Source organism: Aquarana catesbeiana, linkage group LG03, assembly GCF_042186555.1.
Source record: "Aquarana catesbeiana isolate 2022-GZ linkage group LG03, ASM4218655v1, whole genome shotgun sequence".
In the NCBI taxonomy this organism is placed as follows: domain Eukaryota; kingdom Metazoa; phylum Chordata; class Amphibia; order Anura; family Ranidae; genus Aquarana; species Aquarana catesbeiana.
In genome coordinates, this window is record NC_133326.1 from 416,917,562 (window position 1) to 416,935,330 (window position 17,769).

The window sequence follows — 17,769 nt, forward strand, 5'->3', positions numbered from 1 at the left end:
TAAGACTCGTGGCCACTCATTACAATTAGAAGAAAAGAGGTTTAACCTTAAACTACGTAGAGGGTTCTTTACTGTAAGAGCGGCAAGGATGTGGAATTCCCTTCCACAGGCGGTGGTCTCAGCGGGGAGCATTGATAGCTTCAAGAAACTATTAGATAATCACCTGAATGACCGCAATATACAGGGATATGTAATGTAATACTGACACATAATCACACACATAGGTTGGACTTGATGGACTTGTGTCTTTTTTCAACCTCACCTACTATGTAACTATGTAACTTTGTGTCCACAACAAGGGATCCATTCGCATGCAGAACAGATGCGTTGGTGATACTGTGGGATCAGCTTTTACTGATCTATGCATTTCCTCCTATTCAGTTGCTGCCTCGACTTCTTTGCAGGATCAAGCTGGAAAGAAAACTGGTAATTCTGGCAGCACCAGCATGGCCCAGAAGGTCATGTATGCAGAGGTCGTAAAGATGGCAGTGGAGGATCTGTGGTCCCTTCCACTAAGGCCAGACCTGCTCTCACAGGGGCCGATATTCCATCCTACTTTACGAATGCTAAATTTAATGGCCTGGCTATTGACACTCACATTCTGAAAAGACTTGGGCTTTCCAGGGCAGTTATTTCTACTTTAATGCTAGGAAGCCAGCTTCTAGAGCTATATATTATTATAGAGCTTCTGTTTCCTGGTGTGAATCCAAGGGTTGGCACCCTCTTAGATATATTAGAGGCAGAATTCTTGCCTTTCTACAAGTAGGCGTAGAGATGAAGTTGGCCCTGAGTACTATTAAGGGCCAAGTCTCAGCCTTATCAATTTTATTTCAAAGACCACTTGCTACGCATTCTTTAGTCTGGGGTTTCATGCAAGGAGTGATGCGGATTAAAGTTTAAATCACCCTTAAGCCCTTGGGACTTGAATTTAGTTTTGTCAGTGTTACAAAAACCGCCATTCGAACCATTACAGCATATTCCCTTAGTCCTTCTGACTAGGAAGCTGATATTTTTGTTTGCTATATCCTCAGCAAAGAGGGTTTCAGAATTGGCTGCTCTTTCCTGTAAAGAGCCATATTTAATTATTCATGAGGACAGAGTGGTGTTACGCCCTCGTCCAGGCTTTTTGCCAAAAGTGGTTTCAGGCTTTCATCTGAATGAAGATATTGTCCTGCCATCGTTTTTTCCAAAACCATCTTCCAAGGAAGAAAAGTCACTACATTGTCTTGATGTGGTGAGAGCAGTGAAGATCTATTTAAAGAAAACCGCTCAGATTCGTAAGACTGATGTCTTATTTATTCTGCCAGAGGGTCCTAAGAAAGGACAGGCAGTGTCAAAATCCACTGTGGCTAAGTGGATTCGGCAAGTTATAATTCAAACTTATGATTTAAGGGGAAAGATTCCCCCTTTTCAAGTTAAGGTGCACTCTACCAGAGCGGTTGGTGCTTCTTGGGCAGTGCGTCACCAGGCCTCCATGTCTCAGATCTGCAAGGCCGCAACTTGGTCTTCAGTACATACATTTACAAAGTTTCATCAAGTAGATGTAAGATGGAATGAGGACATCGCCTTTGGGCGCAGTGTGCTGTAGGCAGGAGTATAATTCCTCAAGGTCTGGGGGTGCCTTACGGGTTGTGTCTCCCTCCCCTCAAGTAGCATTGCTATGGGACATCCCACCAAGTAATTACTTGAGGCACTGTGTCCTATGATGTACGATAAAGAAAATAGGATTTTTAAAACGGCTTACCTGTAAAATCCTTTTCTTGGAGTACATCATAGGACACAGAACTCCCGCCCCTCTGTTTTATGGGGTGAGAATATATTACTTATATTGCTTGGCTACAAAAACTGAGGACTCCTGGAATGAGGAGGGGTTATATAGGGGAGTCAACTTCCTGTATTGGTTATACCAGTGTCAACACCTGAAGGTAGGCCCATAACCCACCAAGTAATTACTTGAGGCTCTGTGTCCTATGATGTACTCCAAGAAAAGGATTTTACAGGTAAGCTGTTTTAAAAATCCTATTTTTTCGCAGAAGAGAGTTTAACAAGACTCGTGGCCACTCATTAAAATTAGAAGAAAAGAGGTTTAACCTTAAACTACGTAGAGGGTTCTTTACTGTAAGAGCGGCAAGGATGTGGAATTCCCTTCCACAGGCGGTGGTCTCAGCGGAGAGCATCGATAAGCACCTGAATGACCGCAACATACAGGGATATACAATGTAATACTGACACATTATCACAAATAGGTTGGACTTGTGTCTTTTTTCAACCTCGCCTACTATGTAACTATATGTATTGGGCTTTAAGTGTCTGAGGACTGGGCTTCTAAAAAAGTTCTGACTTGGTTACCATTTCAAGGCAATTTTCTGTTTGGGGCTACCCTGGATGACATCATTACGAGTCTCACAGGAGGGAAGTGTAAATGTCTTCCACAGTCTGAAATGGGGGGGGGGGGGGAGCCTTGTAGCGGATGCCGTCCTTCACGCAATGGACCTGGTCTGGCAAGCCAAGTCACGCCCTCACCTATGTCCTAGTGTTCCGGCCTTGAACCCTGAAAAGGGTTTTTCCTTCCAATTGGCATCTGTCACTGGACTTTTGGTAGTTCTCCTTGGGGCTGTGCAAGCCCTGTTGCTTCAGGGTGTGCTTGTCCCGGTTCCAGTGGGTACAGAATGGAGTCCATCCACACGGTGGTGGCATCCCTTCATGGGGACTTTCGGGCTTCTGTCGACGACATGGATGCTTATTTACGTACTCCAGTATGTGCCCAACACTTCCTTCCTTTTACTGTGGGAAAAGAGCATTTTCAGCTTGCGGTGTTGACTTTTTTGGTCTCTCCTCCACCCCTCGCATATTTACGGTTATACCAAACACTGATGTGTTACATAACCATCCTTTGGTTTTGTGCATGGTAGCAATGTCCAGGCATGCATTTTGATACACATCATTCATTTATTTCCGACCCATTTGGACATTTACTAGCCACTGGATTATAAATGAATGGGATAGATGTATGGGCGGTAATATTGCGGTTCACTGGGTTTTTTTTACCCAAATTGGTGCTGCTCATTTCTGGTTGTCTAAACACTAATGTGCTACATAACCATTCCCTGCTGCTGTGGATGGAAGCAATGTCCAGGTATGTATTTTGATACACATCCTCTTCCCATTTATTTCTGGCCCATTTTGGACATTCACTAGCCACAGGGTTATAAATAAAGGGACAGATGGATGGGTGGTAATATTGCAGTTCACTGGAGTTTTTTTACACAAATTTGTGCCACCCATCCCCATTGTCCGTTCCTGGTTGTCTATCCTACCGACTTCATGGTGTGGCTATATGCGATGGTGCCCCATCTGTCTTTTACAGATGGGAGCCACGTCGTACATGAATAGATTTTGCAATATACGTTCTATTTGTGTGTCAATTGTCTTTTCTGTCTGTGTCTTGTGCTGTTTTTTTTTTTCCCCTGTTGCTATGTTGGATCCCCCCCATATCCATCCATTGATATGTGCTTATATGTATCGATCGTTGTTTATCAGGGTGGGAGAGGATACTGTCGTCTATTGGTTAATTGTTTTAGAGTATAAGTGCACGGTTAAGACACAAGACTATGGTGTTTTATGATGGTTTTTATATATCTTTTATATTTAGTCTTTATAGAACAACACTTTGTCTTGTTAGAGCACATATACATTTTTGGTTTTGTTTCTTTTGTTTATATGTGTTGTATATAATTTATATATTCATGGGTCTCTCTTTCACGTGTAGCCTATGGAACAGGACGTCTGCAATTAGTATCTGGTTACACCTGTAATAGGTGGGACTATATAAGAACTGTCTTGCTAACATATCTTTTGTAATGACTAAACGCACGTGAAGTATGTGAAACGCGTCTACCCAGCATTCTGATTCCTGTAGTTTTTGGGATGTCCAAATATAAAGGATTTTGATCTACAGTGGTGTGCGGCCATTTCTTCTAAATTCATTGTGTGCCGAGGCGAGCACCTACTGGATCATTAGGCTTCCTGGTCTCACCTGGAGCGGTGGGTGTGTCTTTTTCCATTACTCACCAAGGTGTTGGCCCCAGTTCTGGCGTGGTTACGTAAGCGGGGGATTGTGGTCCTGGGCTGCTTGGATGATCATCTTCTGTGAGCAGAGTCCTCTGCTACCCTGAGGGGCAACGTAGCTCGCTATACCAACCTTAGGTTTTAGTTGGCTTCTATACTACCTGAAGTCTGCTTCGGCTCCTGTCAGAAAATTGGATTATCTAGGCCTGACAAAACTCCCAGAAGTTGCATGCTGCGTTTCAACTACTGTTGTCTCACGGGTGGGCCTCCCTGCAGTCCTGAAGGTGGGTGTTGGGCCTGATGGTATATACCTTTCGATGCGGTTCCATACAAGCTCCTTTCAAGTGAGATCCTAGCGTAAGTTGCCCGAGGTCTCTGGGCTATCAGATTTGGCTGAGCCAGAAAACCGGGGATCCCTGGTCTGGTGGCTTCACTCTCCGGGATTTTGGCAGGGCACATCCTTTCTCCCCTTGTATTGGACAGTGGTCACCACCAATGCCAGTCTGTCCTGGTTTGGAGGTCTCCTGGGACTGGGTTCTGCTCAGGGTCGTTGGACGCTGGAGAAATCCGTTCTGCTGGGTGATATCCTGGAACTTCGAGCGATCAGACTATGTATGGATCATGGAGGTTGACTTTGGGGGCTCTTGGAACGGATCCAGTCGGACGATGCCATGGCAGTGGTCTATGTCAATCACCAGGGTGAAATGAAGAGTGTGTTGGCAGCCCTGACAGTAGCCAGCATCCTCTGGCGGGCAGAACGTTTGTTCCGGCCCTCTCTGCCGTATGCATTCTAGGAGTGCAAAAAATGGCAGGCGGTTGCCTCAGTCGGCTAGTGTTGGTCCACGGGTTGGTCCCCTCATCAGGACATGTTTCATCGGATATGTCTTCGATGGGGGCACTCCCGAGGTAGACCTGTTGGCATCCCGGCTTAACGGAACAGTTCTAAGGGTTTCTGGCAATGTCACAGGCTCCTCTGGTGGACACTGCAGACACTCTGGTGGCCCTATAGGGCTGGTATAGTCGGATCTACGTCTCCTCTCAAGATTCTGCCGCGGCTTTTGCGCAGGATCAAGGCCGAAGGGATTCCGGTGATCCACAAAGATGAAGTGGTTCTTCGCTCTTGTCGGTGGTTCCCTCCTCTAAATCCTTTTGATTAAGGATGTTGTATTGCCTTCCCCTTGTCCCAGGTCAAAATGTCCTAAAGGGATTTAACTTGCATACCCTGGATGTGTTCAGGTGATTCGGGTGTATTTGAAAAAAAAAAAAAGGGGGGCTTTCTGCTTCTTCTGTGACCTTTCTAGATGGCTCAGACAGACTATGACTCTGGTCCATTCTATCCGGGGTTGGGTTCCTCCTTTCCCTGTTACGGCACATTCTACTTGGCTGCTTTTTTGCTTCTGGGGCCTTCCATCATCACGCAGCTGCGCTGGTTTGCAAGGTGGCCACTTGGTCGGTGTACACTTTTACAAAATTCTACAACGTGGCTGTGCTGGCATCTTGGGGTGCTTTTTGTGGCCGCAAGGTGTTGCAGGCTGCTGTTTAGAGGGTCTATTATCTCTCAAAGGGGTATTTGTTGAGGTTGGTCTCCTGTTAACTGGTTGGCTCTTGTTAGCCTTGAGATTGTTCATCTGTCCTACCCCTCATGTTTGGCACTGCTTTGGGACGTCCCTATGGTTCTGAATAAGGAAGCGCTGTCTGACCATGAACGAATGAGAAAATAGGATTTTTTTTTTTTTTTTTCTTGCCGTAAAATCTGTTTGAGTTCATTGACACACAGCACCCACCCCTCTTTTAATGCTTCTGACACTGCTTGGGACAAAACTGTGAAGGCCTATAGCAGGGCGGTGTATATCACCTAGGACTGCCCATGAGCATAGCCAAGTCCTTCTTTTTTTTTTTTTTTTTTTTTTTTTTTTTTTTTTTTTTTTCTCTCTGAACAAAAAATGTGAATAAAAATATATGTGAAAGTTGCACTACTGATAAAACACAGAAAAAGGCAGCAGCTAGCATCAACAATGTGACAAATTGTGTAAACAACTAAAAAATATAAAATGCGGCGCTTGAGGAATACAAACCCCCCAGGATCACCTTAGGAGTAAGTATTCAACTGGTGGGAAAAAAAAAATAAAAATGCAAACGTACACTAAAAGTGACAAGTGTGTGAATGATGAGGAAAACTCATATATACATGGCACAAACAGATACTGAATGCATGTGAATGTGGGGCACAGGCTGGACAAGATGGCAATGAGTCTATAGTGGACAAAAGCACATAATGAACTCCTATGTAGTGATGTATAGTCCTTTTAGAGAAGGCAATGGAAGATGTTTCTTCTAATGGTGACAAATATAAGAAACAACTTCCCCACGCAGCACTCAGAGGTGTACATCTAAAACCGAGGGAATGGATACTCTTACCCCAGAGCGTGGACACACACGCCAAATGGCGGTGAGTCGATCAAGCATGAGACAATCGTTTCCAACAGGCTCTCCAACCGGGACCTTTGTGGTAAGATAGTGTGTACCTGCGTTTGCATCGAAGGGGATCTATGATGGATGTTTCACAGCAGAAACTCCAGCTGACAGGTGTTTGTAGTCCTCAAACCGACATCCAATCAACAGCACAAATCATGGGGAAAAAAAACAAAAAAGGGTCTCCACATAGTGCAGATGAATCCAAGATAAAATGTATTCAATAAAACCAAGGATAAAAAACATACAGCCCATCAATCAAGATGTGTACATGAAGTAATCACAAAAAAAATGAAAAGAATAGGCTATAAACCCGACATGTTTTGAACTAGTGTTCTACTGGGGCCGAAGTAGAAGAACACTAGTTCGAAACATGCTTGATCGATCCACCGCCGTTTGGCCTGTGCCCACGCTCTGGGGTAAGAGTATCCATTCCCTCTGTTTTAGCTGTACACCTCTGAGTGCTGCGTGGGGAAGTCATTTTTCTTATATTTGTCACCATTAGAAGAAACATCTTCCATTTGCCTTCTCTAATAGACTATACATCACTATATAGAGGAGTTCATTATGTGCTTTTGTCCACTATAAACTCATTGCCATCTTGACCAGCTTGTGCCTCACATTCACATGCATTCTCAGTATCTGTGCCATGTATATATGAATTAATTCATCATCATTCATGCACTTGTCACTTATAGTGTGTTTTTTTTTTTTTTTTTTTTTTTTTTTTTTTTTTTTTTTTTTTTCTGCCCAGTATCCTACTCCTGTAGGGGGTGATATAACCCTATGGTTCTGAATAAGGAAGCGCTGTGTCTGTCAATGAACTCAGAGAAACGGATTTTACAGCAAGTCAAAAATCCCATTTTTATTTTTTGTTAAAGTAGGTCTCCATCTCGAAGGTTGCCTACTCCTGCCCTATATAATTTATATAAATAAAAAGTAAGGGTCCCAACACTGAACCTTGGGGTACACCACGATCACCTTAGACCATTCAGAGTATGAATCATTAACCATTACTCTGATTTTGGCCTTTTTAGCCAGTTTCTATCCATTTACAAACAGATTTCCAAGCCTATAGACTTTATCTTACACATTAGCCATGTGTGGGCAACTTTGGCAAAATCTAAATATACTACGTCCACAGCCACTTCTTTTGTTAAGTTTTGCTCGCCTCATAAAAAGAAATCAACTTCTGTCTTTCATGAATCTATGGGGGGGTCGTTTCCCTGTATTGGTGGTCAGCATAGACTGTCAGAATGACTCATGCAGACAAATACTAGGTGATTTATTTGGGTTGAGGCAAGTACATGCTATAGAAAAGTATGCTTTGTTTTTCCTTTAATGGGTTTACGACGACTTTAAGACCCAAATTTATTACATTGCAACTTACCCATTCTTAGCTATTGTTACTGAATGAAGTTTGTGGTTTTTTTTTTGTTTTTTTTTTTGTTTTTTTTTTTCACCTGGTGATCTGGCCAATAAGGCTGTTACAATCCAGTTTTGCTGCCCAGTAAAAATGGTACTTAAGAGGGTTGAGACAAAGCATTTAACGCTGACAGGGATGCTAACAATGTTCAGTTTTTATTCATTTGTAAAACCTTTATCCCAAAAGTGAAACTTTAGAGCAAAATTAACCACTTGCCGACTACCTAACCAGGACAAACTGTTTGGTGTTAAATACCGGTGTTATGGCTGCAGCTAGATGTCATAACCCTGGCATTTTCTTTTTCCCTCTGACACCGCACTTTCAGATCAGTGATCCCTGTGGACTTGCAGCTGGATCACTTTTAGAAGCGGTGGGAGGGGTTCTTAAAGCAAATGATAAAACTTCTTCCTTTTTTTTTTTTTTTGGTTCTTTAGAGGAGAGATTCTACATAGAGGACCTAGGTGCTGTATTGCTATCACAAGGGATTCTTGTGGTGGCAATAAAAAATAAAGGAAAAGTGTAAAAATAAAGTAGAATAAAATAATGTAAAATTTTAAACTGCCCTGTCCCCATGTGTGTTTGCACATGTAGGTCAAGCCCGCATATGTAAACGGTGTTGAAACCACACATGTGAGGTAGTGCTGTGAACGTCAGAGCGAGAGCAATCATTCTAGCACTAGACCACCTCTGTAATTCTAAACTGGTAACCTAAAATTTTTAAAGCGCCGCCTATAGGTATTTTTAAGCTCTGTAGTTTGGTGCCATTCCACGAGCGTGCACAATTTTAACGCACGACATGTTGGGTATCTACAGTATGTCACAAGCGAGTACACCGCTTACATTTTTGTAAATTTTATTCTATCTTATGTGGCAACACTGAAGTAATGACACTTTGCTACATTGTAAAGTAGTGATTGTACAGCTTGTATAACAGTGTAAATTTGCTGTCCCCTCAAAATAACTCAAAACAGTCATTAAGGTCTAAACCGCTGGCAACAAGTGAGTTCACCCCTAAGTGAAAATGTCAATATTGGGCCCAAAGTGTCAATATTTTGGTTCACCAGAGGTTCACAGGTTGCCACTAAAGTCCTCTTCCACTGGAGGATGTTGGAGACCTTGCGCTCCTCCACTTTGTTTTTGAAGATGCCCCACAGATGCTCAATAAGGTTTAGGTCTGGAGACATGCTTGGCCAGTTCATCACTTTTACCCTCAGCTTCTTTAGCAAGGCAGTGGTCGTCTTGGAGGTGTTTGGGGTCGTTATGTTGGAATACTGCCCTGCAGCCCAGTTTCCGAAGGGAGAGGGATCATGCTCTGCTTCAGTATGTCACAGTAAATGTTGGCATTAATGGTTCCCTCAATGAACTGTAGCTCCCCAGTGCCGGCAGCACTCATGCAGCCCCAGACCATGACACCCCCACCCCCATGCTTGACTGTAGGCAAGACACGCTTGTCTTTGTACTCCTCCCCTGGTTGCCGCCACACAAGCTTGATACCATCTGAACCAAATAAGTTTATCTTGGTCTCATCAGACAACAGGACATGGTTCCAGTAATCCATGTCCTTACATCCATTTTTTTTTTTTTTTATAGCAAAGACCCTGGAGAATACAATGGTGGTCGTTGCAAATTTTAATCTTGAATGGTATTTGCACAGCAAATTTTCGAACACGTTATTTTTTGGGAATAAAACAGTTTCAGGTTTAAAAAAAAAAAAGTTCGCCCATTTTTCTGCATAATGTGAAAGATGAAATTACGCCGAGTAAATACCTAACATGTCACGCTTCAAAATTGCACACTCATGGAATGGTGCCAAACTTCGGTACTTAAAAATACCCATAGGCAACACTAAATTTTTTTACTGGTTACATGTTTTGAGTTAGAGGAGTACTAGGGCTAGAATTATTGCTCGCTCTCTAACGTTCGCGATGATACCTCACATGTGCGGCTTGAACACTGTTTTCATATGTGAGCGGGACTTGCATATGTGTTCGCTTCTGCGTGCGGGGACAGGGGATTTTTTTTTTTTTAAAGAGTTTGACACTTTAAAAAAAAAAATCACTTTTATTCCTATTGCAAGGAATGTAAACATCCCTTGTAATAGGAGTACAGTGAGATATGGGGTCAATAAGACTCCACATCTCACCTCTACGCTGGGAAGCCTGAAATAAAAAAAAAAAAAAAAACTTCCCAGTCGAGGCGGCGCCATTTGTTTGCATGCAGAGGCTGGGCGTGATGTCATAACATCGCGCCCGGCCTCCGAACGATCATAGAGACTCCGGCAGCCATCTGGTCCGCCGAAAAGCTCTATCGTCACCATCCGGGGCCGGCAGATCCTGTCCTCTGACTCACCGATGGAAACGGTAAGTCGGTATAAGCGGCGGGAGGGGGGCTTCCCCTCTCGCCGCCCGTAAGAACGATCAAGCGTCAGAACAGCCGCTATAATCATTCATATGGTGTAGGGAATCGCCGGCTGAAAAAGCCGATTATCTGATGCCAGTAGCTGCAGGCATCATTCAGATACACCCGCACAAAGTCAAGGATGTCATATGATGTACCTTGGGCGGGAAGTAGTTAAGAGGCTTCCTTCTGGGATGATAGCTATGCAGACCACTTTGATGCAGTGTGCGGTGTATGGTCTGAGCACTGATAGGCTGACCCCTTCAACCTCAGCAGCAATCATAAGTCTATTTCCCAAAGACAACCTCTGGATATGATCCTGAGCACGTGCACTCAATTTCTTTGGTCAACCATGGCAAGACCTGTTCTGAGTGGAACCTGTCCTGTTAAACTGCTGTATGGTCCTAACCACCGTGTGGCAGCTCAGTTTCAGGGTCTTGGCAATCGTCTTATAGCCAAGGTAATCCTTATGCAGAGCCGCAATTCTTTTTTTCAGATCCTCAGTGTTCTTTGCCATGAGGTGCCATGTTGAACTTCCAGTGTGAGAGCGATACCACCAAATTTAACACACCTGCCCCCATTCACACCTGAGACCTTGTAACACTAACGGGTCGCATGACACCGGGGAGGGAAAATGGCTGATTGGGCCCAATTTGAGCACTTTCACTTAGGGGTGTACTCACTTTTGTTGCCAGCGGCTTAGGCATTGTAGCAAAGTGTAATTTCTTCAGTGTTGTCACATGAAAAGATATATATTTACAAAAATGTGAGGGGTGTACTCACTTTTGTGAGTTACTGTATATACAGTAACTCACAAAAGTGAGTACACCCCACATGGTTAAGATGGTGTCAAGCATGTGTGGCGGCAACCAGCTGAGTACAAAGACAAGCGTGTCTTGCCTACAGTCGAGCATGGTGGTGGAAGTGTCACTTTCGGAGACTGGGCCGCAGGACAGGATTCCATCATAACGACCCCAAACACACCTCCAAGATGACCACTGCCTTGCTCAAGAAGCTGAGGGTAAAGGTGATGGACTGGCCAAGCATGTCTCCAGACCTAAACTCTATTGAGAAGCTGTGGGGCATACTTTACATTGTAGCAAAGTGTAATTTCTTCAGTGTTGTCAAATGAAAAGATATAATAAAAATATTTACAAAAATGTGAGAGGTGTACTAACTTTTGTGAGTGTGTGCGCGCACACATTTATTAATAGATAGATCTATCTATATCTAGATCTGTCTATATATCTCTCTATCACACACATCCACCCCATTCCCCCCACCCCCCTTGAAATTTTCCACATTTGGTCATGTTACAGCCACAAAACTTAAATGTGTTTTATTGGGCTTTATGTGATAGACCAACACAAAGTGGCACATAATTGTGAAGTGAAAGGAAAATGATAAATGGTTTTCAACATTTTTTACAAATGTCAGAACAGCGTGACATGCATTTTGTATTCAGCACCCTTTACTCTGATACCCCTAATTAAAATCTAGTGGAACCAATTGCCTGCAGAAGTTGCCTAATTAGTAAATAGTCCATCTGTGTGTAATTTAATTCCAGTATAAATACAGCTGTTCTGTGAAGCCCTCAAGTTTGTTAGAGAACCTTGGTGAACAAACCACATCATGAAGTCCAAGGAACATACCAGACAGGTCAGGGATAAAGTTGTGGAAAAGATCAAAGCTTGGGATATTATTTTATAACCTAACCCTGCTTTAAACATCTCTCAGAGCGCTGTTCAATCCATCATCTGAAAATGGAAAAAGTATGGCACAATTGCAAACCTACCAAGACATGGCCGTCCACCTAAACTGACAGGCCGGGCATGGAGAGCATTGATCGGAGAAGCAGCCAAGATCCCATGTTAAAGCGGGGTTCCACCCATATTTTGAACAATATCTGTATGTATTCTCTTCCTTGCCTAGATGCTGACATGCCGTTTAAAAAAATTTAAATCGCCGTAATTACCTTTTATTTTTCTATTCTTCTTTGCACTTCCTGGTTCTCCTCCCGTGGGAGTAGGCGTGTTTCTAGCCTCTCCCAGACTCCTGGGAGCTAGTCTCAGGCTTCCCAGGATGCCACTGAGCATGTGCGGGAACGAGCGGTGAATGCTGGGAGCACAGCATTCACCACATCTAGGAAAAATAAATGCTTGTGGGCTTCAATTGCCCAAATGAAGATGGAAACTGCCTGCAGTGAATAATATAAGTTATTCTTTCCGACGAAATCTGACACAGGCGGACATATTACACACAATATGTGAGTATGTAATGCTGAGAAGAAAAGTTTGTGAATTAACTCAAAAAAAAAAAAAAAAAAAAAAAAAACCATAGATAGGTGGACCCCCACTTTAACTGGAGGAGCTGCAGTGATCCACAGCTCAGGTGGGAGAATCTGTCCAAAGGACAACTATTATTCATGCAGTCCACAAACATGGCAAGAAGAAAGCAATTGAAAGAAAGCCATAAGAAGTCCCATTTGCAGTTTGCGAGAAGTCATGTGGGGGACACAGCAAACATGTGGAACGAAGCTGCTCTGGTCAGAACTTTTTGGTCTAAAAGCAAACGCTATGTGTGGCAAGAAAACTAACACTGCACATCACCCTGAACACACCATCCCCACTGTGAAACATGGTGACAGCATCATGTTGTTGGATGATTTTCTTCAGGGACAAGGAAGCTGGTCAGAGTTGATGAGAAGACAGATGGAGCCAAATACAGGGCAATCCTAAGCCTCGTACACACAATACGATTGGCCAACCGAGCGTCTGATTTGTCTTAAGGGTGTGTGCCAGGATCTTGTCTTGCATCCCAACGGTACACAATTGTCGTGCAACACGAACGTAGTGATGTACTATGAGGCATTTCAGCTCTTGAGCACCACCCTTTGGGCCCCTTCTGCTAATATTGTGTTTGAGCATTGATTCCAAGCATGCGTGTTTGTACTTATAACTTTTTGTGTGACAGATTTGTGTACTGACCAATACGAAAATCTGACATCAAACCGTTGTCTGCTGAAAATTTACTAGCCTGCCATCCAACATTAGGCCGAAAGCTGGACAACAATTGTCAAAAGGAGCGCATTAACGGTAAAATTTTAGGACAACAGTCTGTCAATGGACAATCCACTGCCAACAATCGTACCGTTTGTACGAGGCTTTAGAAGAAAACCTGTTAAGAGTCTGCATAAGTCTTGAGACTAGGGTAGAGGTTCTCCTTCCAGCAGGATAACGACCCTAAACATACAGCCAGAGCTACAATGGAATGGTTTAGATCAAAGCATATCCATGTGATAGAATGGCCCAGTCAAAGTCCAGACCAAAATCCAATTGAGAATCTGTGGCAAGACTTTAATTGCTGTTCAGATGCTCTCAATCCAATCTGACAGAGCTTGAGCCATTTTGCAAGAGGAATGGGCAAAAAGGTCACTCTCTAGATGTGCAAAGCTGGTAGAGACATCCCCAAAAAGACTTGCAGCTGTAATTACACCTGTAAAGTTGGTTCTCCAAAGTATTGACTCGGGGGATGAATACAAATGCATGCCAAACACTTTTTTCAGACTTATTTGTACAAAGAAATTAAACCATTTATCATTTTCCTTCCACTTCACAATTTTATGTGCCACTTTATGCTGGTCTGTCACATAAAATCCCAATTAAATACATTTACCTTTTTTTGGTTGTAACATGACAAAATATGGAAAATTTCAAGGGGTATAAATACTTTTTCAAGGCTGTGTGTGTGATAAAAATATGAAAAATTGTTTGTGGGAATTGAGTGTATGGGACTGCCAACATCCTTAAAACATTTGGAGAGGAAACATGCAGCAGGGGCCGCCCCCTTGCTCTTTTAAGGCATACACTACATAAACATGAACATTGACGTTAAAATATACAAGGTATACCAATGAAACAGTTAATGCATATATATATATGTATCAAACCCAAAGCTCATAATCCAGGCACTGCCAGAGTCGAGCTGAGGTCAGTCCGTGAAGATTTGTAGCGTACATCCCGACATGTTTCGGAAATGTATTTTGTATACATTTTTTCCTTCATCAGGAGGTTTACATTTGGGTGCATGGGTGGACAGGCATGCGTACCCGGGGCCAGCCACTGATTCTCCATGTCCTTCAATGAACCCTGTATGCAAGTACCTTTTTTAAGCCAAAAAAAACACAAAACATTTAGTTCACCATGTAAAACTACCTGCCTTATTGTGCACTCAATAAAAGTGGCACTCTGCTGCCTTTTACTTACTCCACTACTTCTATTTCTGCCTTAAAAGTCCAAGGGGGTGGCCCCTGCTGCACTTGTTGCATGTTTATCTATCTATATTATTTATTATGTGTGTTTTAAAATCTTGTGTATTTGAAAACACATGCAAAAGTGTCTGATTGCTAGCACAGTGATGTGACTTGGTACCAGATGTTCCTATTTACTTCTAATTCTGTTGGTAGATTAGCTGTTTTCTGCATATACATGTTTTCTCACCTTAATGTGTTTATTTACAGGGAGATATTTTGATGAAATTAGCCAGGACACAGGCAAGTACTGTTTCGGTGTTGAAGACACACTAAAAGCAATGGAAATGGGAGCTGTAGAAATTCTGATAGTTTATGAAAATTTGGACATCATGAGATACGTCTTGAGATGTAATGGTTCTGAAGGTTAGTTTTTTGCTCTTGCTAGTCCCCTCTAACGTACTAAGAACTGTATGTATAAGTCTGTATTTTTAAATAGGTTTATTTTTTCTTTAGAAGAGAAGGTCCTCTTTTTAACACCTGAGCAAGAAAAGGACAAATCGCACTTCACTGACAAAGAGGTATGTGTTTTAAAATGTAATTTACCAAAGTTTAACCACTTGCCAACCAGGCTTTTTCTGGCACGTTTTGTTTACAAGTCTAAATCAGTATTTTTTGCTAGAAAATGACTCCCAAACATACATTTTTTTTTTTTTTTTTGCAGAGACCCTTGGAAATAGCGACCAATTTTTTTTTTTTAGGTCACACAGTATTTGCGCAGCATTTTTTAAACGCAATTATTTGGAAAATAAGTTTTAAAGATTAAAAAAAAACTGTGTACCCCAATTATTTTTGGAAAATGTGAAAAATTATGCTGAGTAAATAGATACCTAACATGCTGCGCTTTAAAATTGTGCATGCTCATGGAATGGTGACACACTAAGGTACCTAAAAATCTCCATGGGCAACGTTTTAAACTCTTACAGGTTACCTGTTTAGAGTTAGAGGAGATCTAGTGCTAGAATTATTGCTCTCGCTCTAACGTTCGCAGTGATACCTCACATTTGGTGCAAACACTGTTTACATATGTGTGCATGACTTTCGCATGCGAGCACAGAGGGATGGGGGTGCTTTCGTTTTTTGTTTTTTTTGTTTGTTTTTTCTCCATTACAAGAATGTGAACATTCCTTGTAATAGAAATAAGGATGACAGGTCCCCTTTATTGAGAGATCTTGGTCAAAAAGACCCCAAATCTCCTTTTAAAAGCAAAAGATGAAAAACAAAATTTACTTTCAGCCTGGTCCGGTCCTCCCAAGGACATGGTTCAGCCGTCATCAAATGGCAGTCCAAACACTCACCGAGCGATGCTTTTGTTCGGACCGTCAGGCACGCCAGTGTAAAATGCCTCTGCTCTGCTGCCATTGGTTGCAGGAACCGCGGGCATCCCTGCAGCCAATGACGTTACATGTGCGCCTCGCCCCCCTGCTGCTGCCTATCTCGCGGCTTCCGGCCAGGCTGCGAGGTAAGATGTGACGTCAGGTGCGTGCCTGCCCCTACTGCTCCTTATCTCTGCTCTCACTCCTTGCTGGCTGTGGGGTATGATGCGTGTGCCCCGCCCCCTTCAGCAAGACTCCCGCCACAGCTCTCACCCCCTGCAACTTGCTACCTGTGCTGGTTTTTGCTTCCTGCCTGCAAAGAAGGGATGTGGGATGTAATATTTACGTGGGCACTTTTCTGATGAAGTATATTCAAATCTGTTGTCGGTACTGTCCTTGGCTAATTTCACTGGTGCTCTTGCCATGGTGCAGTAGGTTTGTGGACATAGAGCGGAACTTTTCTCGTTATTCTATTATAGCAGTAGCATCGAGAAGGCATTTCAAGGTCCTTTATTTCCTCTGTTCTCTCCTCTTCCCCCACCCCCTCTCCTCCCCCCCCCCCCCCCCCTCTCCCCCCCTCTCTCTCTCGCCCCCCCTCTCTCTCTCTCTCGCTCCCCCTCTCTCTCTCTCGCTCCCCTCTCTCTCTCTCGCTCCCCCCTCTCTCTCTCTCGCTCCCCTCTCTCTCTCTCGCTCCCCTCTCTCTCTCTCGCTCCCCCCTCTCTCTCTCGCTCCCCCCTCTCTCTCTCGCTCCCCCCTCTCTCTCTCGCTCCCCCCTCTCTCTCTCTCGCTCCCCCGCTCTCTCTCTCGCTCTCTCTCTCGCTCCCCCCTCTCTCTCTCTCGCTCGCTCCCCCCCTCTCTCGCTCGCTCCCCCCTCTCTCGCTCGCTCCCCCCTCTCTCGCTCGCTCCCCCCTCTCGCTCGCTCCCCCCTCTCTCTCGCTCCCCCCTCTCTCTCGCGCTCCCCCCTCTCTCTCGCTCCCCCCTCTCTCTCGCTCCCCCCTCTCTCTCGCTCCCCCCCTCTCTCTCGCTCCCCCCCTCTCTCTCGCTCCCCCCCTCTCTCTCTCTCGCTCCCCCCCTCTCTCTCTCTCTCTCTCTCTCCCCCCCTCTCTCTCTCTCTCTCTCGCTCCCCCCCTCTCTCTCTCTCTCTCTCGCTCCCCCCCTCTCTCTCTCTCTCTCTCGCGCTCCCCCCTCTCTCTCTCTCGCGCTCCCCCCCTTTCTCTCTCTCTCTCTCTCGCTCCCCCTCTCTCTCTCTCTCTCGCTCCCCCTCTCTCTCTCGCTCCCCCCCTCTCTCTCTCTCTCTCGCTCCCCCCCTCTCTCTCTCTCTCTCGCTCCCCCCCTCTCTCTCGCTCCCCCCTCTCTCTCGCTCCCCCCCCTCTCTCTCGCTCCCCCCCTCTCTCTCGCTCCCCCCCCTCTCTCTCGCTCCCCCCCTCTCTCTCGCTCCCCCCCTCTCTCTCGCTCCCCCCCTCTCTCTCGCTCCCCCCCTCTCTCTCGCTCCCCCCCCTCTCTCTCTCTCTCTCTCTCGCTCCCCCCCTCTCTCTCTCTCTCTCTCGCTCCCCCCCCCTCTCTCTCTCTCTCTCTCGCTCCCCCCCTCTCTCTCTCTCTCTCTCGCTCCCCCCCTCTCTCTCTCTCGCTCCCCCCCTCTCTCTCTCTCTCGCTTCCCCTCTCTCGCTCTCCCCTCTCTCTCGCTCCCCCTCTCTCTCTCTCGCTCCCCCTCTCTCTCTCTCGCTCCCCCCTCTCTCTCTCTCGCTCCCCCTCTCTCTCTCGCTCCCCCCTCTCTCTCTCTC

The 17,769-nt window shown here is 44.7% G+C and overlaps 1 protein-coding gene across 1 annotated transcript in view; it reads left to right on the forward strand.

Moving 5' to 3' along the window:
- ETF1 (eukaryotic translation termination factor 1) overlaps positions 1-15,193 on the forward strand; it is a gene marked incomplete at its 3' end in the record, with an annotated part of 115,437 nt that extends 100,244 nt beyond the window's left edge. Inside the window, 2 exon segments of the mRNA XM_073620743.1 lie at positions 14,883-15,038; positions 15,129-15,193. Of these exon segments, the coding sequence (XP_073476844.1) occupies positions 14,883-15,038; positions 15,129-15,193 (221 nt within the window).
- Between the last annotated feature and the right edge of the window lie 2,576 nt (positions 15,194-17,769).